This window comes from Haemorhous mexicanus, chromosome 24 (assembly GCF_027477595.1).
Source record: "Haemorhous mexicanus isolate bHaeMex1 chromosome 24, bHaeMex1.pri, whole genome shotgun sequence".
NCBI classification, from domain to species: Eukaryota; Metazoa; Chordata; class Aves; order Passeriformes; family Fringillidae; genus Haemorhous; species Haemorhous mexicanus.
Window position 1 is genome coordinate 7,531,466 of NC_082364.1, and position 27,821 is coordinate 7,559,286.

The window sequence follows — 27,821 nt, forward strand, 5'->3', positions numbered from 1 at the left end:
GCATCAAGTTTCAGGCTGGGAGGATAAAATGCTGCAGGAGGATGCGAGTGGGGCACACCCAGCCATCCCCCACCCTCGCCCAGCTTCAAAAGAGCTTCCCCGTCCTTTGCCCATGTGTCTGCTTGTGACAAAGCGGGTTTTGGGGTACCAGCACCATGTGCGGTGAGAGGCGCGATGGGGAGAGAGGGCACTGCAGATGCCAGGGCTGAGCCAGGAGACCCTCAGCATCGGAGAGACGGGGAAACCATCTGAGAGGCAGGGGAGGGGATCTTGCCCAGGGACATGCCATTGACACAGGGTGGGTTTCCACCAGCAGGGGAGAGGGGAGCTCTGGATGTACCGGGCTCCCCTCCACACCCTGCGGCAGGTGGGTCTGTCCCTCTGACAGTGGCTCTGACAGTCGCAGGTGGGGGCAGCATGTGCAGACATGGCACCCCTGCCTGGGGCAGCAGCTTTCCCTCAACACCTCTGACCTGCACCTACGCTGGAGTCCGTTTTCACCACAGAAATTTGCATTTGTTGTAAATTTCAGCAAACAAAGTTCTTCCTATTGTTTTCAGTTTCCCAAAATATTTAATGCCTTGGGGCGAACAAGACTAGAAGCAAAGCCTGGTCAGGTATTACTGAGAGTCAAAAGGCCCTCGGTGCCCACCCATGCATGGGTGCCCTGCTCAGGCTGCACATCCATCCCTCCATGTCACAGCATCAGAGCCTTGGGCTGAGCAGTGTCCCTCTGCCTGGCAGAGGAGCTTCCCCTCAACCCTAAGCCTCTATAACCTTCTGTATTCCTGTATGTCTACACTGTGCTTGTGTGTGTTGCAGGTGCCTATGCCCCCACAAAGCTGCCAGCTGCTGGAAATCCTGGGGAAGCGGCGGCCAGGGACCAAAGCCTGCGGCAGTGGCGTAGAGCAAATTGCATCAGATGCCGGCATGGAGTCACTTAAACGAGATAAGAATTAGTGCGGGGCCCTGATGAACTCCCTGTTGGCTGCCAACAGCGGTGTCAGGGAGAGAGCGAGAGCAGAGCTGGGGCTAATTTGATTTCTCGGCTCCGTTAGTGGCTGGCAAGTCACCTCCCAGGGAGCGCCAGCAGCTCATAGCGCTCTCCCCTTATTGAATCTGGGTAATGAAAATCACGGGCAGCGCCACCACGGTGCTGGGGACTGTGCCCTGCTCTGCCCCCTCCCCTACAGCCTCCTGCTCTGCAGCCGGCAGGATGAGGCCAAGGGGGTGTGGACTGCTCCAGTGGAGCCGCAGCATCATTAACTCTGAATTTTCTCCCTTGGGTTTTACATCTTCATCTTAAAGAGATTTTAATGTAGTTCCTACCAGCCCTCCTGTTACTGGATATCTAATTAGCGTGATCTACTGTAGGCTCGCGTTACGCGCACGCAGGGGGCTCTTGCGGGACATTCTGTGGGACGGCTGATAGCAATCGGCAGCACCCAGATCAGATTTACTCTCCGAAATAGCATAATGGGATTTTATTAGCCCTGTAATCTGCTGCATGGTAATTGCTTTTCTGGGAATCAAAGTGCTCAGTGCCTGGGGCTTCCCACAGCTCAGCCCTGCGTCCCATCCAGGCCCCGCTGCAGCCAGGCAAGGCAGCATCTCTGCAGGCCCCACTGCAGCCACTCTGCAGGCACAGCAGCATCCCTGCACTGGGATGGACGGGCACTCAGGCCTCCCTCCTGGAGCAGCCACGCAGCGAGCAGGTTTCCTGTCTGGGCAAGCAGGTATTTAGCCCAGAGCAGCAATCTCAGAGGCTGGGGGGAGCACAGGGGCACAAGCACAAGATCCCCAACATGTGATGGCACAAGTGATGCTCCGCATTCCTTCCTCACCCCAACCTGAGCTCATCCCAAGTCTGAGGTGTGCAGCATTATGCACTAGAGTCCTTTGGCAGCTCCCACCCCATGCCATGGAATGTGCTGGGGGCTGTGCAGCTGTGGCAGGAGCATGGCTGGGCTCTGCACAAGATGGGGTGTTGTGGCCAGGCTGGGGACCGCAGTGGGAGCAGAGAGGGAGGCCTCAATTGTGGTGTTTGCCGGTGCGGAGCGGGCAGGAGAGGGAAGCAGCTCTCCTCCAGGCTGCCAGTGCTCGCCTTTCAGAGCGCGTTTGGAGCGTCAAAAACAATAAAGCATCAGCGAGGAGCCCTGGCAGCACAGCTGCCTGATGGCCCCGGCCCCATCACGCACCCGAGGCCGCCCATTACGGAGGCTCATGCTGCCCGAATTGCATGTCTGCTATGATTTAACGCTGCGAGACATGAAACGAACACCGCAGGCAGGCAGGGCTGCCGGCACGGGCACGGCCGGGCCCTCAGCAGCCCCGCTCCCACGGGGCCATGCTCCCAGGGCAGCGGTCCTGCGGGCGGCTCAGCCTTGCTGGCACCCCCGGGTCACTGCAGAGGGCCAGGGGGACACACAGCATCTCTGCTCTGGCACTCACCTTGTGCAGCTCCAAGATCCAAGCACAGACCAAATGCCATGAACAGCTGCTCAGTGCGGTGCCCTTGGCTAATTTAATTTCACATAGGGATGCTGGTAGTTTTGTCCCATGGGTGCAAACTTCTTGGTCCTTGGAGAAGCCAAAAATTGCCCATTCCAGCTGCCAAGCCCATCCTCACCCAGTGAAGGAGCCCAATGCCTTTAAATCCCCGGAGAAGGGATGAGAGCACTTTCCTTTCAAGTCCTCTCTTTCATTAGACACCCTTCAGATGTTTGCAATATTCTGCCACTGTTTCATTACCACTAAAAGCAGGTAATAATACATGAAGGTATTTGGAGCCCATTGCTGTTAACGAAGGAGATCTGGCTGATGCTGTGTGGGACAGCAGCTATGAGTCACAGGCTGAGCCCAATCTCAGGACATGGAAGGAGAGGGCATGTCTGCAGCTTGCTCTGACAGCGTACAATCTCCCCCTAGTAAATTATCTTGGATGTAACAGTGCTGTGACTGCACTTTAACGCTGCAAACAAATTGTTCTACACCCTAGTTAATTATCACAGCATTAATCAGGATGCTAAACATTAAACACAGCCTGAGCAAACCTGGAGCTAAAAATACGGGTCTCAGTTTATCTTTGTGACAGGGAAATTCAGAATTTTTATGGTTAATAGTTTTTTTAAAGTAGGAAAATCCTGGGGACCCTTACCTAAGCAATGAAGTTTGGGTATAGCACCATTCCCTCTGCAGTGCATGAGGGTCCCAGAGCAAAAATCACAGTGCCCAGCACTGCCTCCCTATCTCTCACTGTTAATAGCCAGGCAGGCTCCCACAATCAGTGGAATTTCTTACTTTGTTGCATTTAAGGATCACTGGTTGTCTTGTTTTTGCTTTGCACATCAGGGAAATTGGCAACAGTTTCATCTTATCTAAACTGCTACCTCCTCCCTCTTGCCTCCTGAATTCCTCATCTGGAGTACCTGTGAGAACCAGGAAACGGAGACAATCTCAGAACAGTCCACAGTGAGGTCCCACACCTCTCCCAAAACAAAAGGCAAGGGACAGTCTGAGACTGCCCAGGACAAATCCAAGTGTGGGAGATGCCCACCCAGCTCGGTGAATTTCACGGGAGAAGTGGCAACCAGGGTGTGGCAGTGGCACTGTCTGACCCTACTGTCCCCTTCCTCGTGCAGTGCCACAGCTCTGCTGGAAATGCCAATGCCATCAGTGTCGCAGGAGCTTCAGAGCCCAGTGTGGACAAACCCAGGCTGACGATTGCAAATGACAATTCCTGATGATGCAGGAGGACAGTTTTTCACCAGTTTCCCCCAAGAGAGCTGAGCCCCATCAGGTGGAGCCAAGCTGCCCAGTGCCTGAGCCACATCCCATCAGCAGGTCCAACAGCTGCACTGCTGACAGCGCGGGGTCTGCACACACACACCTGGATCCTGCACAGCTCCGGGGGCCCTTGCTGGGACATCTCCATTTCAGTACCCTTGTGTTAAGAGAAAAGTAGAATACGGGCTGTGCCGAGAACACAGAGCCCTTTGGCTCAGCAAATCTGAGAAATGCCTATTCCCTGCTGGTTCACCCAGACCCAAAAAAGCATGGGTTTGGCTGGAGCAGAAAGCAGGCGCAGGCCTCTGGTTGTTTCGAGCCTTTTCCTCGCGGTTTTCCCTGGGGTGGATCCAGCCCTGGAGCACCCCAGTCCATCCTCCTCCAGCCGCCGGGCAGCACCGGGCAGCACGGGCGGACACCTGCCAGATACAGGACCACAAAGGAGAGGGGTGTTTTATTGCTGTTGTAATTAAAACAAAATAATTCACTTTTATCAGTACAGAGGGGCGCGGCCAGGGCAGAGCGCCGGCTGGGCCGGTGTTTGCGACTGCTGGGGTGGGGGGACGGAGGAGAACGGGCTCGGAGGTCGGGGCAATGATCGAATGCTTCTCGGGGGGAACACTGCCGGGAACATGGTCGGACATACGGACGGACACGGACGGGGGCACGGCCGGGCACACGGACGGACACACGGACACACGGCCGGGCACGGGCGGCCGCGGCCCCGGCGGGCGGCGCGGCCGGAACCGGAGCGGCCGCGCGTGCGCTGTGCGGGACGGCGCCGCTGCCGGCGGCCCCATGACGGCCGAGCTGCGGGCCCGGGGCGGCGGCGGCGAGGTGAGACGGCGGGGCGAGGCCGCGGGCTGGTGGGGGCGGCGGGCGAGACGGCGGGGCCGGCGGGGGGTGTTGGGGCGGGGGAGCGGCAGGGCGAGCCCGCGGGACCGCGAGGAGGGCGGCGGGCGGCGCCCCCCGCGCGGGGCCGGGGCTGCCGCCGCACCGACCCTCGCAGCGCGGCCGCCCCGCCGTGCCCCGAGCCCGCGGCCCGCGGCCGCTCGGGGCCGGCCCGCAGCGCTTCCCCGCTCTGCGCGCTCCCGGAGCCCGTCCCGTCGGGCAGCGCTGCCGGCCGCGCGTGTTTCGTTGGGAATAACGGGCTCCGCGCGGCGCCGCGCGATGCGCCGGTACCACGGGAAAGGGCTCGGGCGGGCGCTCAGACACCCTCCGCCTCTGCGGGGAGCAGAAACGCGTGTTCCCTCCCCGCCGCTGAGCAGCATCTCGTGGGGCAAGTTAACGAAAACTGTTGCTCCCAAACTTCAGGGCTCTGCGTAAATTGGCTCTGAAGGGACCCGGACCTGGACCCGGACCCGGACCCGGACGCGAGGCTGTGTCAGTGCTCAGGGAACTGAAGCTCAGACCATCCCGGATTGACACAGGGCTCTGCATTGTCCTGTAGCATCTCGGTGCTCTTAGGACCCAAGAGATGCGTTTCAGAGAGGTCAGAGTTTCAGGGTGGGATGGGATGAGGGTATCCGCCCTTTGGTTGTGTGTTAGAAGTGGCATTAGTGCAGGAGCCGTGCCCCGGTCTTGCGGGGATGGGGACTAGACCGTGCTCTCTGTGTGCATCTTGCACAAGTTAATGCAGGACAAGATTGCTGCCTGCTGCTTCTCGTTGTGACGGATATTGGTTTGTGAAAGCCTTGGCCAGGAACGTGGGCTTTGTTCCTGCTGCCGCCTGTGGGTTTCCAGCCCTTTCCATATCCATTCTCCCCCGTGATAAAAAGTGTGGCTGAGGAGCAGAGGCTGAAGGCCAAGGCTCTCCGTGCCTCTTCTGTGCTGCAGCCTTCCTCCGCCTTGCGTGCGGTTATTTCTGGAACCCCCTTGAACTCTTGCACTGCATTTGCTCCTTTCCCTGTTCACAGTTTCTCATCAAAACAAACTTCTGAGGACGGTGAGTCACCTCAGAGCAGGAAAATAGCAAAACCTTTCTATTCCATCATTCCTGGCTGACCTTGTAATTTTATCTCTAGTACCCTCCTTCCTCTCAGCCTCTTGGTTTTGTACTCATCTCTTGTTGCTGTAATTTAATACTAATAGGATTTGGGTTTGGGTTGTTATTTTTCCAGCAGGTAGGGCTTTGGTTCAGTTTGGGTTTGCAAGTGCCGGGTGTGTTAGCAGTGGCAGCACACTGGTGTTAATTACCAGCTACAGAGCTTGTTTTGTAGCCCCATGGCGCGTAGCCTCAGAAAGCAATAACCTGACTAGTTGTGGCAACAAAATCACACACAATCCCCAAAATCTTAACAAATTGGTTGCACAAAGAGTGGTTCCTAGTGGCTTCTGTGGGCTGCCAGGCAGCCATAACCCTCTCAAAAGTGGTACGGGATAAGCTCTCTGCTGTTAGCACAAACCTTTCCTCAAAGGCTGAATAAAAGCACGCAGAAATCATTGAAATTTTAAATGGTAACTTAGAGCAGAGGATCAGTAATTGGCTTTTATGCTTACAGCAGCCTTTGTGAGTTCTCTGTGTGCTGGAGCAGAAAAACCCCAGAAAATCATGCCCTGTCCTGCCTCAGGTTTCATTATTATAATGCAGTGTATTAGCAAGGGTGTTTGTGGGGCTTTTTCACCACTGGAAAAATCCACCCTGCGGCATAAGGTGGGGTCAGCCGACATGCACGGCACGCGCTAAGGCAGCAAAATTAGCAACATGATTTAAGTGGTTTGCCTTTGTGGGAGTATGCCTGCCCGGAGCCTCTCAGCCTTAGCTCCTCATCAGGCAGCTCCTCCTGGGGCTTCTGTGGTGTTCCAGAGTGTCTTGGCTTTTCTCAGGATAAAAAAGAGCACGTGGGATGAGTTGAGGGGGGTTGCACACACATGTGTGCTCTTTCTTGTAACAAGTGTAGCAAAAGTAGTGTTTTTTATGGGACAGAGAATTGCTACCAAAATAGAAGTTTTTTGTTTGAATAGCTGACACAGGTGTGTGCTGTCTTTGTGTGTGGAGTATCGTCCATGACTAGTATGGGTGGGGGGCTCAGAAAAGTGGTTGACTCATTATCCACTGGGTGGAACTTGTGCTCCAGTGGCCTGGAAGCATCTTAATTTTTTCTCAATGGTGAGAGTAAGTAGAAACTTGAGATAATTTCCCTGCAGCTTTGCTGGTTAAAATTAATTAAAAGTGTGATCTTAAGGAACTGGGATTGATCAGGCTGTGCTGATTGCAGGGTCGTCTACAGCCTCTGTAAATCAGGATACACGACACAGACCCAGCAGTTGTTCCTGCTGTAATGTTTTTCCCATACCACATGCAATGCCAACGTTATGGAGGCGCATCTCAGTTGTCACCCAGAGTGAGCTGTTGGCAGCAGCATCAGCTGAACTGCAGCCATGAACAGGGGTGTTAGGACCCCCAGTGCTGGGAGGCTCCTTGTAGAGAGGTGCCTCCCCTAGTAGTCCATTGACTGAGGTTATTTGTGCTTGCTGTGTGCAGTGACTACCCTATGGTGAGCCTAGGCTGCAAAGATTTTATAAGTCTGGTAAAGAGAGTTTCTGTAATCATTTGTTTAAGTGGCTGAACCAGCCATAGCATGGGGCCTTGAGCAGCGAGTGTCTCACCAAACCTCAAGTGGTCTGTGTGGAGTGGGAAGGAGGAGCAGTAACAGGCTCCTGGGCCCTTGCTCTGACACCTTATTGTCAGTAAGAAGTGACATGCACAAATGGCATGTGCCACCACACTGAAAATAGCTCCTGACCATGCCCTGGGAGCAGGCGGCCACCTTATATGTCCTGCTGCACATGCCACTGCCTCGGGGGTGGGGGAGCCCCTTCCCAGCACAGGTGCTGCACATCCCACAGCCAACAGCGAGGGTGGCGTGTCCTCCCAGGCCTGCCTGCATTCTCCCGAGGATACAGGGGCTTGAATGTTAGTCTGTGAATTTAGCAGGGAAAATACCTGAGTGCGATGTTCAAGCTGATGTTGCTGTTGCATTAAGCAAATGTGACTGGGCTTGAGTGTCAGTCTGTCAGCAGAAAGGAAGGAAAGAAGCAGTGCTCCGCTGGGCCCTCAGCAAGCCTTGCAGAAACAGCTTGATGTCCATCCTGGTCACCTTTTCACATAAGCTTTCTTTATTTCTTGCACATAGGATTGCCAGGTGCTCTTAAATCAGATGAAAGAGATCACAGGAATTCAGGATTCAGCATTCCTGCTTGCTGCTCTAAAGGTTTGTGTATATTGCCATAGTTTTGGGGAAAGAGAGCTCTGATTTTGTCCAAAAAGTTAGGCAAGTTCAGGCTCCCACCCAACATAGCACGCAGGTGTTTGCTGATGTGTTTGTCAGCTGATGATGGGCTGGTCCTTGTTAGACTGGTCCATGTGTGGCTTGTGAGAGTGATATAGGATCAGCCTGGGTGCATGAGAGGCAAAGGGTAAATGCCTCTTTTGCTATTCTTCTCCTCGCTGGTGCTTCACTTTCTCCTCTCATTCTACCAGGCTGCTGATGGAGATCTCATGGAAGCAGTCACCTTCCTGACAGAGGACCCTGCTCCAGAGCCAGTGCAGAGCCCACCTGCTGCAGAGCCATCCGCCTGGGAAGGGAGTGTGGTGGGCAAACAGCTCCCACAGGGTAAGCTTCACCTCTGCTCACCCCTGCAGCTTCATGTGTTTGCACATCCATCCTCCCTGCTTCTGTTCTGGTGCATATTTTGCCAGTATTGATCACTTAGTAGTGTTTTAATAATGTTTGGAGGTGACACATCACAGTTAAAAAGCTGATGTTCCTGTCTCATTATTTCAAGAGCTCTGAACTGTTTCCTTAAGCTCTGAATTTAGCTGTAAGGAAATCTGGGTAGTGCACAGCTGCATGCTTTGCCTTGTTCTCCTCATCCAGCTCACTCAGTGGCTCCTAGGTTGCCTGACATGATCTGAACAGGGATTTCTGTTTAAAACGTGAGCTAGAAAATTTTGCTTGTATTGGTTGAAGAGCCATGTTTGTGAAATACGATGTTTTCTAGAATTTTCTGTTAAAGAGAATGTTTGCTGCTGCTGGTGGTAAACTGATCAGAATGCTGCCTCTACTTCTAGATGTTGGTGCCGCACCTGCCCCTCACAACCAAGACAACCTCCACACAGCCAACAGTGTCAGACCACTGGAATCACCAAAAGCTCCAGCTGCAGAAAGGGATGCAGCTGAAAGGTCAGTGGAGCTGTAAATGGCCCCCCCACTTTGGTTTCCCAGATGTCAGTGGGTTCTGAAGCTGCTAACTGCAGAACTCCCATGGATCACCTGCCAGGTGGACACCTACGGACGGGCTGGAGGGGAGTTTGATTCCTGTAGCTTTTACAGCACGGTGTTTATCGCTTGTGACAGACCACAGGATGCCCATGCTGCTGAAAACAAAAACCGCTCCAAAAGGAAACGCTGCGAAGTCTGGGGAGAGAGCCCCAAGCAGAGTGACTGGAGAAGAGCCGGTGACTGGCCTGTTGGAATGAAAAATATAGGAAATACGTGTTGGTTTAGTGCTGTTATACAGGTAATCGGCAAAAAAGTTCTCTAATATCAAACTTGATATGGTCTTGGAGTCAGAGTGTTTGTCAGTTAGAAGTAAACATGCAGCAGTTCTGTGAGGGAGTCATCGTATGCAGTGAACGTGTCCCTGCTCAAACACAGAAACTTCTGTGTTTATGTGATGTGCCTGTACAGAAAGAGCCAAAGAGCAGTTAAAGAGGCTTTACTTAAAAATAGCTACAGATACAGAGAAACTGTGTGTCTGTATGCAGGGAGTTGTGCAGCGATGGCCAAGTGCCATTGCTGAAATGATAGAAGCTTGCCTGGCAAAGTGAACTGATAATTTAATTTTACTGCAGTTATTGTTGGCTCGATAACACATGGTGTATCATATTTCAGTTAATGGAATACACTGGCATAGATGCTTGGACAAATAAACAACTAGGCAGCATATATTATTAGTGATGATCTGAAGAAGAGACAATAGTAAGTGGAATTGAGCAGATTTGTCTCTCCTAACCATTTCACATCAGTAGAGAGACGTTAATAATTTGTCTTCAGCTCTGAGAGGAAGTAAGAAAGCTGCAACTGGGTTCTTCTCACCATGGCTTGTTCTTGCATGCTTTTCTGAGCCTGCCTGTGCAGAATAGAATGATTTTCCTAAAAGGTTTATATCTATCCTAGAAATGGCAGGATGAGATTTCGCCCTTGGGTGGGTACAAACGTGCTGATGATCTCAAAGGTCTGTTCCAGCCTAGTTAATTCCGTGATTCTGATTCTGTCCTGGTCCAGCAAGGGGCTGCTTACACTGTAAACATGCATTCAGTAACACGGGACCATTGGGAATGTGAAGTTTGCAAAAGAAACCTGTCAAGTCAGAGTGAAAACAGGGCATCAGATTGCAGTGAGTCCAGTCCTTGCAGGTGCTGACCGAGCTTTACCTCTCCTCTCCTTTCAGTCTCTGTTTCAGTTACCAGATTTCCGGAGGCTTGTCCTTGGATACTCCCTCCCACAGCATGTGCTTGAAAGTTGTCATAGTCACACTGTAAGTTTTGATTCAGTAACACTGTCAAGTTTCCCTCTTCTGTGGTGTAACATTCTGCTCTTTCTCTAACCAGTTTAATTTGAGGCCATCTGAGACCTGTGGCTTTAAAATCATCTGGCTACATTTAAGATAAATTTAGGAAATTCTCAAAGGCAGAATCAGGATAGGGAAAATAAGGGCTGCTTCTTGTACCTCTGTCCTCTAGAGCCTTTAACTGCTATGTGGGGAGGTGTTTTTCCTATAAAACTTCTTTGGCAGCTCCAGATTACTAGTTGGTTTGCATGCATGATGGAAGAGCTGGTATTTGAGCCAGTGTGTGCAGCTGGTTGGGTACCTTTCATGATATGTGCCTGTGGTGTTCAGTAGTGCTGTTTTAAGATGATGCTTTTTAGAGCTGCAGGAAGGCTTTGACTTTTCTCTTTTTGCAATGCAGGGAAAAAGAAATATTGCATTCATGCAAGAACTTCAGTGTCTGTTTGCATTAATGCTGGGGACATGGCGTAAGTTTGTAGACCCTTCTGCAGCACTGGAACTCTTGAGGGACGTGTTTAGATCAGCTGAACAGCCACAGGTAAAACCACGTTGAAAAGCCTTGCTCTCTTCACACCAGCAGTGACAGCCACAGCAGCCCCATTTTGCCTCATCCTGCTGGTACTTTCAGAGGCCTTTTCCCATGTTTGTCAGCCAACAAGCAGCTGTCCCCGTGTCATTAGAGCAGAATGTACACACATGCTAATTAACCAGCCAGCGTAGCATGGCACTACCCAGTGCCATCTGCGTAGTCGGGGAGCAATCACGATAATTTCCTCTGATCTAGTGTTCAGATAAGCAGAGTTCATTATCAGTCTAAATCAGCACAGCACTTGAGTCTCACGTAGCTCAGCTGAGTGGGGGCAGCAGGACCAGTCAGGTTGTGTTCAGTGTTCAGCAGACTGGGGGAACACCTTCTGGTGGGTGTCACGATTGACTCTCCACTCTCATCTCTCTCCAGCAAGATGTGAGTGAATTTACACACAAACTACTGGACTGGCTGGAGGATGCATTCCAGCTCACTGTGAATGTCACGTGAGTGCTGTGTGGTCTCGGGAGTTTGACCTAAGGAGGGTTTTAATAAATTGGAGAACTTTATGTGAAAATTTTGAGCAAATGAATGTTCTTTGTTTCCTGTGGATGAGGCTTACTAAGCTGGAAATGTTGTGTCTGCATGTTGTGTTGGTGAGTGTGGGACTTCACTCAGTGCTCATATGGCCTGCAGAGTAAATGAGCTTTTGAGGGAGCTCAGCAGCCCTAGTGAACAGAAAAGCTCTGGTAGTTTGAAACTTCCTTTCAGAAGCTGGCACCTTAACCTTTTTTTTCCCCCTCTTGCCAGTGTAATTGTTCTCGTGTGCTTTGGAATGTGAAAAGTAATGAAAAGCTTCCTCTTTATTTAGTGCTTGGATAGAAAAATGTACTTTTGCCTGTAGGCCCCAAAGCAGAGGCTTAGATTATGACTTGGGGTTCTTTTGCAGCCTCCATTTGCAAATGAAAGTGTGCTTTTGCTCTCTGAAACAGGAACCTTGGGGACAAATCCGAAAACCCAATGGTGCAGCTCTTCTACGGGACTTTCCTGACTGAGGGTGTCCATGAGGGTGAGTTAAGGCTTTGGTAGATTGAACTTTTGAACTCCTTTGAATGTTTTGGAGTTAACCAGAATTTTTTGTTCTCTTGAGTTAGCTCACGGTTTCTGTATGGTTTCCATCATCCAGGCAACACTTTTTCCAAGATTGAGACCTTTGGTCAGTATCCCCTTCAGGTAAATGGTTACCGGAACTTGAACGAGTGCTTGGAAGGAGCCATGGTGGAGGGAGAGATGGATGAGGCAACAGCATCTCAGTCAGTGAAGTATGGACAGGAGGTTAGTTTGACCTTTTTTTGTCGAGCCTTTGGTTGCCTGCTGCAGAAAAGTGCAGCACACACAGTGCAGGGCAACTCTGATAACTTTAAATGGAAGCTGTGAGTGTTCTCTAAGAATTGAATACAAAACATTTTCTGGGTACCTAGAATCTCATGTAATGTCTGTTAGTGTTAGGTGTCCAGACACTAAGTGTGGTTAGACACTAAGTCTTTGCTGATTTATAAAGATGTGATGTCCTATGTAACCAGCTCAGAGACTTTATTTTAAATTGCAAAGGTCAATGTCTGCCTCGGAGCTGAGTGTGATCAAGTCTCTCTCTTTCTGTTGAAGCCTACCTGTACCTGAGTAGGGGAGACCTACTGCCTCCATATTTACGGAGGGTAAAAGTACAGTGCTTAACTCCATGGTATGCCATTTGGAATTTGTCTCTTTCTCCCTTTTATATTGTGTATGGTTTGGGGTTTTTCTTCTTGGTTTCACTCTTATTTTCTGACTGTGATGATTTTATTTCTTTTTTTTTTTTTAATCTCACTAATCACAAGCCAATCATAAAAAACTTGGTTGCAGCAATGTGAAGAAGCACTACTGCATTCAGTATCCTCTGTGTGTAAGTGCAGCAAAAGTTAGCTTGGAGAGAGGCTGGGATACAACATTGACAAAGGTGTCTGGTGTGGGCAGGGAAGAGTATTTCAGTTCTATGAGAATGTCTGAAAATTGTGTTGCTGTGGTTTAAACTAGCAAAGGAGAAACAAAGTATTGAGCAGGGGAGCCCTGTTCTGACTCTGGACTCAAGTGTTTGTTCTGGGTTTTCCTGGTTTCTGCCTGAAGCAGTTCAGGTGCATTTACAGGGGATGTGGGTGTAGCTGGTGTTGGCTGGCACTGGAGACAAAGGCACGTTGGAGCTCATGAGGCAGGTTTGTTTCAATCCAAGCTTTTTTAGTTCCTCAAAATTCTTTCCCAAAATTAAGGGGATTTGACCCATCATGGAGCTGTTTTAATTCTTCTGTCTGCACAGATAGGAGGAAAAGGCTCTGCCTTAATTTCTGAGAAGCCTTACTGGGAAAATTGTGCACCTTAGTTTCACTTCCTAGGATGTGGTGGGTAAAGGGTGGCATGACAGGGGACATGGGGAGTAAGGGAATAAGGTGATTTTGTCTCTTGAGCACCTAGGCAAGTGTGCTGAAAGTCAAAGCAGCAGTGGAATTAATAGAAACTTCTCCCAGACTGTGGGAGCGTGAATCATTCCTCCTTTGTGGTTATGGGCTGCTTCTTAGAAAGTTCTGGTGTGGGGGAGTTGTGTTGTTTCAGCACTTCTGACATGAATTCCACAAAGGACAAGGAGCTTAGTGTGCTCATCCTGAATCCAGAGGGGAGCATGAAATGGGTGGTGCCAAGCTAAAATAGGTAAAGGAAGTTTCTGGCAGTGGATGCTGAAAGTTGTTGTGAATCCAGGAAGAGCAAGTGGAAGTGTAAATTCAACTGAGAATTTTTCTTTCAGCATAACTCTTTGAAATTGTGTATGAAGCTACAGAAAGTAGCTGGGGGGTCTTCTCTGAATCCCCTAAATCAAGTAGTTTGCAAGTAGACAGAGAGAGAATTAGGATTCTGGTGCTGCAGGAGAACTGTGATCTGCTCAGAAAAGAACTCTCCTGGGGGCTCCTAGATGATGTGCAGATTGTGTGTAGCCTCCCCTAATTTGTAAAATTCAGTGCTGGACTTAATAATCCATCAAGCTGGATGCATCAGGCAATGACAAGTAATGTTGAGAGCAATTATGAGGCTTTTTCACAGTAAAAATGTAAAATGGAAGCATAAATTACTAACTTGTAAAATTTGGCTTTCTGACTAGTCACTCTGCAAACAAAACCTAAATCTGTGCTTAAAGACAGAGACTTTTAAATCGGTCTGAAATCGTATAGGATCAGTCTAAAATGTGCCATTAGCAGTCATCTTAAAACATTTCCCTCTGGGGGCATTTCTGCTTTTGTTACAGCGCTGGTTTACAAAACTCCCACCAGTTCTGACCTTTGAACTCTCCCGATTTGAGTTCAATCAGTCACTAGGACAGCCAGAGAAAATTCACACCAAGCTAGAGTTTCCCCAGACTATATATATGGACAGGTGAGTTGTCCTGTTGTACGGTATGTTTAAAGCTGTTGCTTTGTTATAAATAAGGAAATTTAAAAGGTTGTTTGGGTGAGCAAGGAAAGAGTCTAAAATATTTACAGAAGATTGTGGATGTTAGAAGTAAACAAATCTCACCTGGCAAACGGGGCTCTGTATTTCTGTTTAGGTACCTCTACTGCAATAAAGATCTTATTCAGATGAAAAGAGAGGAAATGAAGAGATTGAAGGAGAAAATGGTGACTCTGCAGCAGAAACTGGAAAGGTGAGTAGTTAGCTGGTTTTATTTTTATGCCCTCTGGAAGAGTGCAAGTGTTTCCTTTTAAATGAGCTTTCCAATAGCAGAGAAGCTTGTAGAGGAAGGAGAAACAGCAACATGCCTGTTCTGAAACGTGTGGGAGAAGGAAGTGTATTTTCAAAAACAAACCTGTCTCTTCAATTGTTTCTAAATTTTACTGATACTATTACAGGAATAAATTCTTTAAAGAGCAGAGTTGACACTGTCATCTGGACTGGCAGTGGAGGGGAGGAAGCCCAGTAGCACATTACAGAAAAATTGTTCTTCTCTTGTCCCATGAGGTTTAAACCCATCTAATTCCTTCACTCATACAACACCTTGCATTTTCCTGTAGGTACATGGAGTATGGCTCTGGCCCAGCCCGCTTTCCACTGCCTGACATGCTGCAGTATGTGCTCGAGTTCATTGCTACGAAGCCAGCTGGGGCTGTTTCCTCTGCTCAGAGCTCTCAAACAACACCCCTGCACTCCCAGGCCAAGCCTAATGTTTTGGATGTGCTTTCACAGCCAAACAGGTCAGTAAACAAATAAAAAAGATGCACAGGAGGACACTTCACCTCCCAACCAAATGGTCCTGGGTGGCATTCCAAAAGTGGGTTATTTATCTGGGCACTGGTGAACACAATACTGCAGTGTGCAAATGCTTGTGCAAGTAGTGGGTCACTGCTTTGCTGGTCGTTTGCTTCTGTTGGTGTAAGTAGAACACTGCATCTTGGTCTGTTCTTTCTCCTTGTCCAAAAGCATCCCTATATTCCTTGCCTAAGCAGCAGTTAAGAACTAAATTATGTCCTCTTTTTGGTTAGGCTACTCATTCATTTTTTTGCTTCATTGACCAGTAAATTACAGCAATATTGGATTATTATAACCCAGGCCAGCATGGTTGGTTTAACACTCTAAATTAAGCTGAGTAAACACACACATTTTCTTAGTAGCAATGGAAGGAATTTTTAGCATTGCTCATTGTGGATCTGTGCTTAGAGAGTTCCCTAAGAACTTTCCTTAGTATTCTTCCTGTGTTTTAGTTTGGACTATGAAGGCAGAAGCACATTTCAGTGTATTTGTTCTCTCTACATTTTATACTGCTCTTGAAAGGAAATCCTGCTCCAGTTTTGGAGTAATTTTTGTTTTCTTTATTTGTATTCTTTTCCAAAAAAAGAAAAACTAGAGAAAGATTAAAAACCTGCCCATTACTCTTGGATTTTGCTCCACAGCATACAAGAAAGGACTGATACTAGGAGTGAAGATGAAGCTTTCTTTGTGGCAAATTCTTCACCACAGCAGAGCTTCAGTATGGATCTCCAGCCTCCTGTTTCACCTGCAGACCTGTCTGAACGTCCAGCTCCTCACGTGGTCTCCCAGGAAGAGCTGAACCTGGTTCAGACGTGTCTGCAGCGATGGAGAAACGAGATCGAGCAGGATGTGCAAGGTTGGCCCCAAATGCATTTGTAGGGATTTCTCTCCTGAATGCCCACCTGGGTTCTCCTCTGTAGCTTTGCTGGATAAAGCCTGAACTAAAATAATTTCGTCCCTGTTTGAGCTCTGGTGTTGAGTCTATCTCATGTTCTCTGCATGGCCTCAAATTCTTTGAAGTGAAAGGAACTAGCAGAGCCTGATGAGTATTCATTAATTTTTATGCATTTTTCTCATTGTTGATGTTTTTGGCAGATCTGAAGGAGTCTATTGCCAGAATCAACCTATCCATCGAACAGATGTACTGTGACCCTCTCCTCCAGCAGGTAGGAAATGCAGCTTCAGTATGGAAATATTAACCTAGTATTGCTGATGCTCATTTTTGGTAGTACATGTTGGTTTAAATTGCCCCCTTCACTGTATTTTTAAATTTCCAGTGATGAAGCAGAGAAAGATTTACTTATGAAAATCTTTTTTCTTCTTTCCTTAAAAAAGTTTTCATATAGTAAGAAATGATCAAATTGCTCGACTCTTGTGCCATACTACACCTACAAACATTCCCACTGTTGGTGTACAGAGGCCAGGCAGAATCAGTCCCTAGCTGCACCCCTGAATGATGTCCTGTCACTTTGCAGGTTCCCTATCGTTTGCATGCGGTCCTGGTCCATGAGGGGCAAGCAAATGCAGGGCACTACTGGGCCTTCATATTTGACCAGCCCCGTAAAAGATGGCTCAAGTACAATGACATCTCAGTGACAGAGTCATCGTGGGAAGAGCTGGAGCGAGAGTCATTTGGAGGCTTGAGGAATGCCAGTGCCTACTGCCTGATGTACATCAGTGACCAGGTGTCCCCTGTTGGTGCAGGTACACAGCCACAGCTGCTGGTTAATGACATGTGTGTGCTGGTGTGTCCCTCTGGCCTGCATGATCATTATGTTCCTCAGCTTCTCCAGCACAGCTGTCTTTTGACAAAGCACAAAACTTCACCTCAGATAGAAATAATCTGCTTCATGCTCGACTCATTTCTAAATCCCTGATAGGGCTGAAAACTGCCAGGAGAAGCATCCAGGTGAGATGGGAAACAGCACCTCATGTGTGAATTACATGTGTCCAGACTAACACTGCCCTTTTGCCACATTTAATGTGCATCAAGTGCTGATGTTCTTCATTTTGACTTTTTGTAGTGTTTCTATGGCAGTATTTGTTTCCTCAGGGCATGTAAAACACCTCCTACTTTATCTCTCCCATTTTTATCCCAATCCCTGACTCGTTTGCTTGGTCTCTGATTCTGTTACACTGAATCTAAATGGGCTCTTTTTTGTGCAGCCTTTCTGTGAGAGGTATTGGTATCTGAGTGGCTCAGACTTAGTGTGTTTGCAGTGCCAGTGCCAGTGCTTTGTGGAGAAATTGCTGTGCACGTGGCTCTAGACATGGCAAACAGCTGTACAAGAACACAATAATTTCACGCCTGGCTCATTTTGATGTGATAAATGGAAAGAAACAATGGAGAGTTGACATTCTGTTCATTGCTAAATGTGGCTGATGAGGATCTGGAGGTTGTTCTTTGTTTTCTTATGACAGTTCTGAAATGAACCCATTTTTTCTGCTATTTAATGCAGTTTTTTGTTGTTTTTTAAAGCATTTTGCAAAGGGTGCATAAAAATATCTGCTATAGAAAGTTGCCATTTGCTTTTGATAAATTTTAGGACTTGTCTGAAGCTGATGCTGCTTGGGTTTTGTGCTGTTTTACAAGTGAATACTGAAGTAGATCTGAAAAGCACTAAGGAATATCAGCATGATACTCATGCTATAGAACCCATGCAGTCCTTACCTTACCTGCTGTACAGTGATGAAGGTGTGTCATCTCTGGCTGAGCTGTGAACTTTCCACCTGTTGGCAGTTCAGTGCTGTTCCCTGTACACCTGGAGCCCTTGGATCAGGATGTGTCTGACCTGCATCAGCAGGTGCTGGTTCTGGAATTGCTCTGTGTAAATGCTGTCCAGTAGTAGAACAAAACAGGGGTTTGTTTTAGATAACTCTGTAGATTTGTCTTTATTTTTGCACCTTTGCTTCTGGATCGCCTTAAATTACAGAGCCAGTAGAAAATTTGGCTTCTTTCCCCTTTTATCCCAATTTCCTCATGACAGCAAATTTCCTTGTGGCTGCCCATGATGATGTGTGTGTGCTTAGTCCCTAAGGGTGGTGCCCTGCCACAGTGTGTTTCCTTATGCCAGTCTTGCATTTCCTCCAGATGAGGATGAGGGCCCAGAGGCTAGACAGCTCCAGAAGGAAGTGGAAGCTTTGTCCCCAGAACTGAGACACTACATCCAGGAGGACAACTGGCGCCTGGAGCAGGAGGCAGAGGAGTGGGAGGAGGAGCAATCTTGCAAGATTCCTCAGATGGAGCCTTCACCTACTTCTGAATTGCAGGACCTCTCCTCTGAGTCAGGACCAGGTAATCTTGCTCTGAATTGCAAACCATATCAGAACCAGGAACATCCAGCTGGTCACCAGTACCACTGTGTTGAAGTCTTGCACAAATGTGTCAGAATGCAGGAGCAGGTGTGAAAGAGGCAGCAAAGGCAGCTGCTGGAGGCTCTGCCCTGACAGTACAAAAGGCTGTTGTGCTGGTTTTGCATGTGCAGCCTTCCAAGCCTGTCCCCAGAAATGCTGTTTCCCATTCACTTAATCATCACGGGCTAATATCAGTTCATGTCCAGCTATTTCTTTTTTTCACAAATATGGAGTGGACAGGTGCTGTTCTCTGGAGTGGGAATCCCTGATGCCATGTGCCATTCCCACTGGAAAGGGGCACACACTCGCCTGAAGCACCTTCACCTTGGGCATGAAGGCAGCAGCTATGTAAAACTGCATGGACGAGCTGCAAAGCATTTTAGAACAAGAGAGAAAAAAATCTTGCAGCTCTTGCTGACAAGTACCACACGTCTGTCCTGACAGAGCAATCACCAGTGTGCGAGCCGAGCGTGCACTCCCTGTCCTCGGAGCATGCCAGGATTGCCAAGGAGCAGACTGCCAAGGCCATTGCCAACACTGCCGATGCCTACGAGAAGAACGGCGTCGAGGCAGCTCTGTGCGAGGTAGGAGCTCAGCCTTGGCCCAAGAACCTCCCCCTTCTTGTCTCCATATTATTCTTCTTGATAGACCTTGGCTTTTCCCATTTCTGTGAAGTTCTGTAGCTGTGCCACGTTGAGCTCGGTCCCCTTTGGCTTTCCTGTATTTTGCTTTGGATTTTCTTACTCTCTCTCTTCTTTTTCTTCTTGGCCACAGCGCAAGGAGGTAGAGCCACTGAAGGCCCATCCAGAAGAAACATCCCCCACAGTTCAGGCAGAGCAGCCCCGGGACACTCAGGAAGCAGAGGCTGCTGCCCAAACTAGCTCACAGGTCTCTGAAGTGGAAATCCCCAGTGTGGGGAAGATTCCCGTTAGATCCGATGCAGATGGATATAATGAGGAGGTACAGATCCCAGTGCAGGGGTTAATTACTGCTGCTCATTAGCCTGTAGCTTTGTAGTTAGCTGGCTTTGAGCTGCCCTAAGGGTGGGTGTCATAGGAGCAACGTCCTGTACAAAGTTAGTTTTCCTACCGTGGAAGGGAACAGGGACCACATCGTTCCATAATTCCGTTTTTAAATGTCATCAGAAAAGGAGCTCTGTAAGAGCACTCAATTTGTCAATCTGCATGTTGGTCAAAGTCCTCTTTCTGGCACAACTGTATCAAAATTGATCCTACCTGTGTTAATTTCTTTACAAGTCTCTTTGCTGGCTTCAGTTACTATTTTGTCTCCAAAGACCTTAATCCCAACAGCATAATTTACATACCCTGCCCACTGATTTTTTGGGGTCTGACTTTAACCACTCTCACACATGCTCAAGCAGTGTTTTGAAGTTCTCTCACTTGCACGAGTTGAATTTCACACCAACATTGGGGCTGTCACTCCTTGAGTAGGTTTGAGATGATCTTGAGTGATGTTGGCTCGAGGAACTGCTGCACCACAGGTTCTGCATTTATTTTACATGTCTTAGGAAGATTGAGTGGGACATGGCGGGGACATGGCCAGCCTGCTTTACTTTCTCACTTGTTGAATTTAAAAATGCAAGGGTTTGGATTGACCAGCCTTGAGATCTTTAAATGCCTAAAAAAAAGCCCAGCACGTAAAGTGCATGTGATGGATAGAGTCAGTAGCATGCAAGTAACTCATAGCCCCAGTTATCATACCTGTACTCATACAATTTCCTTTAAATCTTACCTTTTGAAATTTTCTTCCATTCTTCACTATGCTGTCTCTTCTTTCCCTGTCTGTTACTGTTTTCCTTGTTCCTGTTTGTGTCTGTTCTCCTGCTTTTGTGGTAGGTGATGCTGAGTCCAGCCATGCAAGGTGTCATCCTGGCTATTGCAAAAGCCCGCCAGACCTTTGATCGTGATGGGTCTGAAGCAGGGCTTGTTAAGGTATTGATTTGTTTGCTAAATCAAATAGCATGGATATCTGTTTTCCCAGAATAGAGAGTATGTGCCATATTGACAGGTCAGGAATGTAAAGGGAACGATTTGTGCACTTTTTCTTCTAGTTAATGGCCTTTGCCCTGCATTTCAGTTCCTGTTTTCTTACAGTGATGAGATATCTGGGGGTTCAAAACAATTTTTAGAGCTTGCAAGAGAACACCCTCCTGCCAAGACAAACAGAAACTTTACTTTTTTCTGCTTATTCTTTTAGTACTGTAAAGTTTGGTTTTTTTGGTCCTGAACATACTTGCTTACTTGTGACCTCTGCTGTCAAAGATGTCCTCAAGAAATGTCTGTGTGAACAGAGGTTTGAAAGCATAACCACTGGTGAATGCTGAAGCTGGTGTTAGATTTTACAAGCAGGTAAATTTAACTAAAAATACCACATGGAAAGAATCATCCATGCTGGTAATCTATGGGAATATAAATTACAAGATATTCTTGCACCTCCTGCAGGTAGAAATGTGTCCCAGTCGATTTTGGCAGCCTGGGCACTTGTCAGAGGGTTGCCAAATCGGTCTAAGGCAGCTGTACCCCCTCTCTCAAAGGCATTTACACACCCTGGCACTTTTGGAAGCTCACGCTTCACACGTGGGGTTTGCCTGGCTGTGGGGGCCATTGGTTTAGAGCTGAGGTGTTGCTGGGCTTCCTTTGACCACTGGGTTATCACCAGCAGAGGACACTGGGTTATCACTCAGTGTCACCACAGGAGTCCTTCCGAACAGGACCAGTTTGAGCTGCTGCTGCCTGCTGTGGCATTCAGCAGACAGGTGGATCTGTCAGTGCCTGTGTTCCATTGGCAGGCATTCCATGAGGAGTACTCCCGGCTGTACCTGCTTTCCAAAGAGACCCCAACCCCCCAGAACGATGCCCGCTTGCAGCACGTGCTCATCTACTTCCTGCAGAACAACGCTCCACAGCAGGTGGTGGAACGGACCCTGCTCGAGCAGTTTGCAGACAAAAACCTCAGCTACGATGAACGGTGGGTGCCCAGGACTCCAGGGAAGGCTTTTCCCACCTGGATGTGGCCGAGGCCACTTCTGTGATTTTTTCCTTTCTGCTCACATGGAGCAGGTCCATCAGCATCATGAAGGTGGCACGGGCAAAGCTGAGTGAAATCGGTCCTGACGACGTTGACATGGAGGAGTACAAGGTAAGGGACCAGAGAGCTGTCTGATCCTTTTTGCTGTCCTAGCTGGCTCTGTCCAAATTGGAAAATGGGGAGCCCAGCATGGAGCTGCGTGGCCAGCACAGTGGTCACTGCATGCCTGTTGGCAGTGGATGTCTGCAGAAGGCTGCTGAGGGAGAAGGAGTACAATGGAAATCTGAGCTTGGAGGAGTGGCTGCAGTGGGCTAAATTCATTTATGTGTCACTCGTGAGAGACATTTAAACACTTCAGAGGGTAGCACTAGGGACCCCAGACTGCGTGTGAGTGTTCCAGCTGAGGCTGATGCTCTGCTTTCCTCCTCTCCTCAGAGATGGCACGAAGACTACAGCCTTTTTCGCAAGGTGTCCATTTACCTGCTGACGGGGTTGGAACTCTACCAGAATAGAAAGTAAGTTTCTCTAATTGTGTTTGGACAAGATAAGTTGTAGCTAAAAGTAAAGGCCACTGTGACAAAAATTTTTCTTTCTGAAACACAATGGCCTGTGTTTCAGGCCAGTGGGAGCTTTTTTGACCTGTTATTAGCTCTTCTTGAATCCACAATCAAGCTTGGTTAGCAGTTTGAAAAATATGAGGCTAAACTGCTGGCTGGCTGCCTGACAGTTCTGAGAGTTTTCTCTAAGATTTCCCTTTGGGAAGTAGAGCTTTATATTCTGTTTTCTAGAGATGGATTTGCAGGAATGATTGCCATCACTTTGGGATTTTTCACCTTGGACTCCTGTATTAAAAGGAAACTGCCTTGAGATGGATGTTACGCTTTGTGTAAACACATACTTTGGAGCCCTCGAAGGGCCTTGGTTTCCTCCTTGCCATTCTAGAACCTGTATTTTCCTTAAGTGGTGCAGGCTTTCAGAAATTATTCCTGGATGGAAACAGAACTGAATTCCAAGGTGATTCGCAGTAACAAGCCACCAAATTCAGGAGGGGAAATTGATATGAGACATCACAAGAGCAGCTTAGAATTCCCCCAAACTGACCTAATCCCTGTCAGCAGTTCTGTTCTCTCACCTGAAGCTTGAAATGTGTGAGGGACTGAAATGCTCAACCTTCTGCCCTTCTTGGGGTGTCCTCTCATAGTTCCTGGAGCAGTACAGAAAACGAACATGGAAAAAGCACATTGCACATGAACTTGGTTGTAAGGGCTCTGCCTAGACACTTGTTTGGCATTCTGGGCAAAAAGGAACAGGAATGGCTTGACGTGGGGCATCTCTTCTTTTGTGCTTGGGCAGGGAAATACAGCTTTTCCCATTTAGCCTGATGCTTCCAGCCAGGCCCAGCAGGAAAGGTTTCCTGAGCTGAGCCAAGGGAATGGCTGTACTCACAGGCCTGGCAGAGCCCAATGCCTGCAGAGCTGACCTTCTCCTTCCAGGTACCAAGAGTCACTCACCTACCTGGTCTACGCCTACCAAAGCAACACCAAGCTGCTGCTGAAGGGAACCAACCGAGGCGTGAACGAGTCGCTGATCGCCTTGTACCGGAGGAAGTGTCTCCTGGTTTGTATCGAGGAGCTCAGCACTCACTTTGGAGAGGAGGGGAGGGAGCAGCCAGGTCGCCCTGGTAGCCAAGACCAGTGTAACTGTTTCTGTTTTGTCTATTAATGTGATTCTGCCCCTTGCTGAGGGCCAGCAGCAATATGGAAAGCTAAAAATAATCATGATTCAATTAAAGAACATGCCGCATAGGTTTCAGGGAATCTAGGCAAAGGCAGATCTGGTTCTTGCCATCTTCAAACCAGAACTGTAAATAAGCTGTATGCTCTCTGTTTACAGAAACAGCAAATTGCATGTATGTGTATGAACATACACATACATGCATGTTTTCAAGTTTGTTTTGTGTGGTGTGTTTCCCATGACTGAAAGTGGCTGTTCCACCAGAACCTGGTGCTGTTAGTCCTTATTCTCTGCATGGCTGCCAGTGCAGGGCCCAAGCTGGGCCTTTCCTGGATGGTTATCCATGGTCCATGCTCGTTCTTTACAAGTCTGTCCCCAATTCTCCCTCCACCCCCAGAAGCTGAACGAGGTGGCAGCTTCTCTTTTTGTCAGCTGTGAAGAAGCTCATGTGTCAGAGGGTGTGAGCATCCTCAATGAGCTGATCATCCCCTGCATGCATCTCATGAACAACTTTGAGATCTCCAAAGAGGACCTGGATGCCATTGAGGTCATGAGGAACCGCTGGTGCTCCTACTTGGGACGAGAAGACATGGACGGTAGGACATGGCTGCTGTTCATGGGCAGGGCAGTATCGGGATCTGAACTGGGAAAGAACTCAAGACCATCTCACATTAAATTCTTGGTGTCTGCACTGCAGCCCATCAAGGCCCTTCTAATTGTGGGAGGAGAAATGCATTTGAATCACCCATTAAATCCTGTTACAGAACAAATTAATCTTTTGCACTAAAACAAGCTGCAGAAGTGTCCCTCATCCCGAAAATGGGACAGTTGATGTCCCAAGAATGGCTTAGAGTTCCCTTGAGGGGCTTGGGTCTTCTGTTAGGGTTTCTCCCTCAGTGGAGGTACCCAGGAATGGCAGGTGAATGCAGACATGCATGGCATGCTCCTCTTCTGGAGGGAGGAGCAGGTGTTATCAGAGGCCAAGGTTATGGAAGATGGAATGGGGGAATAGATTTGGGGCATCTCTGCCTTCTGAAGAGGAGTTTGTCATTGTAGTGCTGAATGCTGCTTCTGGGCAGCTGTTCTTGTTCTGTGTTTTCTTCTGGAGTCAGCCTCTGTGACTCCCTTCAGGTCATTTCAGACAGATTGGTCCTGACTTCCCTTGATGTGTGCATGAAGGTCTGGGGAGTCCCAGACTAACAGGGGGTAAACTTGATGAAAGAAAATTATCCAAACCACAGAGGTTTATTCTCAAAATACGGTTGTAAAAATAATTGTTGGATAAATTTATCCCAGTTCCTGGGCTGGATGTGACAGCCTTTGGTTACACAGAAGGTTTTAAAGAACCAGAAGCTGAGTGCTCACCCCTCCCAGGTCACACGAGCTGGCTCAGGTGTTGCCTGCTCTTCTTCCCACCGTAGGGGCTGTGGTGTATCATGCACTCCAGTGGCCTCAGACCTGCCCTGGGAGTGGATGGTACCAGCTCAGCACGGGCTGAACTGGCCTGTCTGGGGGCGTGCAGGGCGTGGAGGCTCCATTCCCCTCAGTTGCACAGTCGGTATTTGAGTGTCACCCTGAAGCAAGCAGTGATTCTTCACCTGACAGCCAGGACAGCAGCACCTTTCCAGGGAAAGCGCCATGTCTCGTGTCTCAGTGGGACGTGGCCCTGTGCTCAGGCAGCCAGGTGGCAGTGGAGCCTCCCTCATGCAGTCCTGGGAGGCAGGCAGGACACAAGCTGGCGGCTGGCACGGGGCCTCCTCTGCCTCAGCAGCCGCTGCTCGTCCCTGGTGATGGGCTGGGCGGCTCTCAGCATAGGGAGAGGAGCCTGCAAAAGGCATCTCAGCTCCTTACCTCGGGGCCTGGAGCCCTCTGCCATTGCTGCCACTGACTGTTTCCTCCTTTCCCCCTTGACAGCAAAGCTGCAGATGAAGCTGGGTGAGCTGCTGCCCCGGCTCCTGGACGGCTCCACCGAGGTGATTGTGCTGAAAGAGCCCCCGAAGATCCGGCCCAACTCCCCTTACGACCTGTGCAGCCGCTTTGCGGCCGTGATGGAGTCCATCCACAGCGCCTCGGCCGTGGCGGTGCAGTAGCCGCGGGCCGTGCCGGGGCGGCGGTGGGGAGCAGAGGGGCCCCTTGGGTTCCGAGCTGTGTTCTTTGTAAATACGAGCGGATAAAAAGCAGTATTGCACTTGTGAGGCACAACGTAAGGCAGTAACACAAAGGACCTGGACCACTGTTACAGTGCAAGGCGCGGGCCCCAGCAGCACCACGGGGCCCAGCTGGGCTCCAGAGGCTCTTCTGTCCTGGCAGCCTTCTAGATGCAGCCCCTGGGCCCACGATGGCACAGGAGCCCAACTCTGCTCAGCACTGCGCACTGGGGCTGGGCTGTCGGGCACTTCCACAGCTCCCTGGGTGGCCACTGCTAGAGGCTGCATGTTCCAGTCCAGCCAGACTCCTGCTCACGGGAGCCTGGGCTGAGTGAGGAGGAGGCAGCAAGGAGCAGTGGCTCGTGCTCTGCAGCGTGGGCAGTCATGCACGCAGCTGTGTGTTGTGGTCAAGTGAAGCAGGCTTTTGCCTTTTGTACTCCAGCTGGCACCAGAAACCACACAGGAGCCTTCCTTGAAGAGACACAGGCAAATCCTGGCAGTGAGGAGCCAGGACGGGGCTGTGGGTTTGTGCCTGGCAGGAGCTGACTGGCTCAGGGCAGTCACATCACCCCAAAGGATATTCTTGTGGCCGGAAAGCAAACTTCCTTCTCCCCTCGGGTGGTGGGTCATGGCTGGATTACTGTCAATGGGAACTGTGAGGGCTCAGATCAGCCCCTTGTGTTGGTGGTGGGTGTTTGTGTTCAGACTTCGTTAACAAAGTGCCCTGCTGGCATTTCTTTTTGTGGTCGCCCTGTGCTTGCATTTGAGCTGCAGCAGTTGTAAGCCAAAAGTTCTGATTCAGTGGAGGGGGATCCTGTTTTTTGGAACTATGCAGAGTTTTCTAACAGTGCAATAAAAGCATTTGTTCTATGTTAGAATGAAAAAGCTTCTTCCATGTCTTTATTCCACTCTAGGGTTCTGCCTGAAGGTTCCCCCTGTACAAGATGTGTTGTCATTAGCAGCACTGCCTTAAAGGTAGTTCCACCATCCCGTCAGGGGGTGTCTTCCCAGTATTTAGGAATAAAATGCTCATGTGGGAGAATCTTGCACTCTCCTGGTGACTTTATGAGGAAGTAGAACTGCCGTTATCCACAGGTACTCTGGCTGCCAGGCCTCCTCAGGGACCAGGGTGCTGCAGTGCCAGTGCTGCTGTTGCAGGTTGTTTCCCCCATTGTTGTGACAGAGCAGTGGGATGAGGCCTTCAGCTCACTGCTCGGGGTGCTTGACCTTGGATGAATGGAAATGTGTAGCTCTTGAACAGAGCCCCAAGGCCATCACCCACCCAGAGGCATGCTACCTCTTCCCAGCCAACACTTGGAATTGCCAGGCAGCTTTTGTGCACTTGCAAGGAGTAGGATGTGGTTTGAGAAGAGGAGAGCCTGTTTGTTCTGACTGGTGAAACAGTGGCTTTGCCCTGTTCTTTGTGCTGCTGTCAGAAGCTGAAATGCCCAGCCCTTGCCTGCAGCCTGCTTTAAGCAACCAACAAAGAGTGTCAGGAGTACAGAGCGGGGCTGGGGACGTCATGGTATTTGGACTGAGCTGGACAGGAGGAGCGTTCCCAGGCTGGAAACCTTTGCTCACTGTCCTGTCCTCACATTTCCCAAGGGAGTTACAGCCAAAACAGCCTCTGTGCTCCCTGGGTTGGTCAGCCCTGCTAGGGAGCTGGCAGGGGGTGCAGCTCCTTGGAAGGTGATGGCCAGGAACACTGCCCCTCAGTTGTACCTTGTTTAATTCTCTTTCAGAAGGACTGAGCACCCGCCTCTTCCACTTCACTCTCAGCACCACCAGCTCTGTCCCCAGTCCTGCAGCATCAGAACTGCCAGGGATCGTCGCTGTTCCCTTTCCTTGCCCATGCGCTCCTTCCTCTCCTCCAGCTGAGCAAAGTGCAGGTTTCAAAATGGGACTTAGAGGACTTTGCTTTCCCCAGGAATGTCGGCTGGGCCTGCCTTGAGATGGGTCACGCGCCCAGGGCTTTGAGCTGCAGGGATTAAACCAGCAGTGAACTCCGTTTCCAGCCAGTGCTGTAGCAGCGGGCCAGCCCCTGTCAGGACTCCGGGTGCTAATCCAGCCTGATGGTCCATGCTCTTGCTCACAGAGGTGTGTAATCAGCCTTTATTTTTTACAGCTAAATCAGGAAAATGTGGAAGGAACAGTTCTGACCAGCAAAAACCCTTTTTTACCTCTTTAGCACAGGTAAATGATACAGTCAAGGAACTTTTGACACAAAAGTCTGTCGCACTTATCGGCTTTATCATCTTAGCCATGAGAAGATGAGGCTCCTGCAGGGCACGCGGTCACTGCCATCCCACCTTTGCAGCAGGAGT

General features: G+C 49.4%; 1 protein-coding gene across 4 annotated transcripts; it reads left to right on the top strand.

Annotated features, from left to right (window-relative positions):
- The first annotated feature begins 4,549 nt into the window (after nucleotides 1-4,549).
- On the top strand, nucleotides 4,550-26,382 carry USP28 (ubiquitin specific peptidase 28). 4 transcript variants are annotated; one of them, XM_059867101.1, is made up of 26 exons: nucleotides 5,136-5,278; nucleotides 7,923-8,000; nucleotides 8,270-8,402; nucleotides 8,861-8,972; nucleotides 9,147-9,309; nucleotides 10,243-10,329; nucleotides 10,763-10,900; nucleotides 11,321-11,394; nucleotides 11,881-11,957; nucleotides 12,075-12,223; nucleotides 14,217-14,344; nucleotides 14,517-14,612; nucleotides 14,980-15,159; nucleotides 15,856-16,070; nucleotides 16,310-16,380; nucleotides 16,690-16,918; nucleotides 18,306-18,509; nucleotides 19,013-19,152; nucleotides 19,343-19,528; nucleotides 20,425-20,520; nucleotides 21,378-21,556; nucleotides 21,649-21,727; nucleotides 22,052-22,131; nucleotides 23,110-23,233; nucleotides 23,748-23,946; nucleotides 25,265-26,382. In XM_059867101.1, exons 1-26 carry the CDS (start codon nucleotides 5,264-5,266, stop codon nucleotides 25,438-25,440), a joined length of 3,408 nt encoding a protein of 1,135 aa, XP_059723084.1. In that variant the 5' UTR covers nucleotides 5,136-5,263; the 3' UTR covers nucleotides 25,441-26,382. The 4 variants fall into 4 exon arrangements, with proteins under 4 accessions (XP_059723086.1, XP_059723085.1, XP_059723084.1 ...); XM_059867102.1 differs by lacking the exons at nucleotides 5,136-5,278; nucleotides 7,923-8,000 and adding an exon at nucleotides 4,581-4,623; XM_059867103.1 differs by lacking the exons at nucleotides 5,136-5,278; nucleotides 19,343-19,528; nucleotides 20,425-20,520 and adding an exon at nucleotides 4,550-4,623.
- Nucleotides 26,383-27,821: the final 1,439 nt, after the last annotated feature.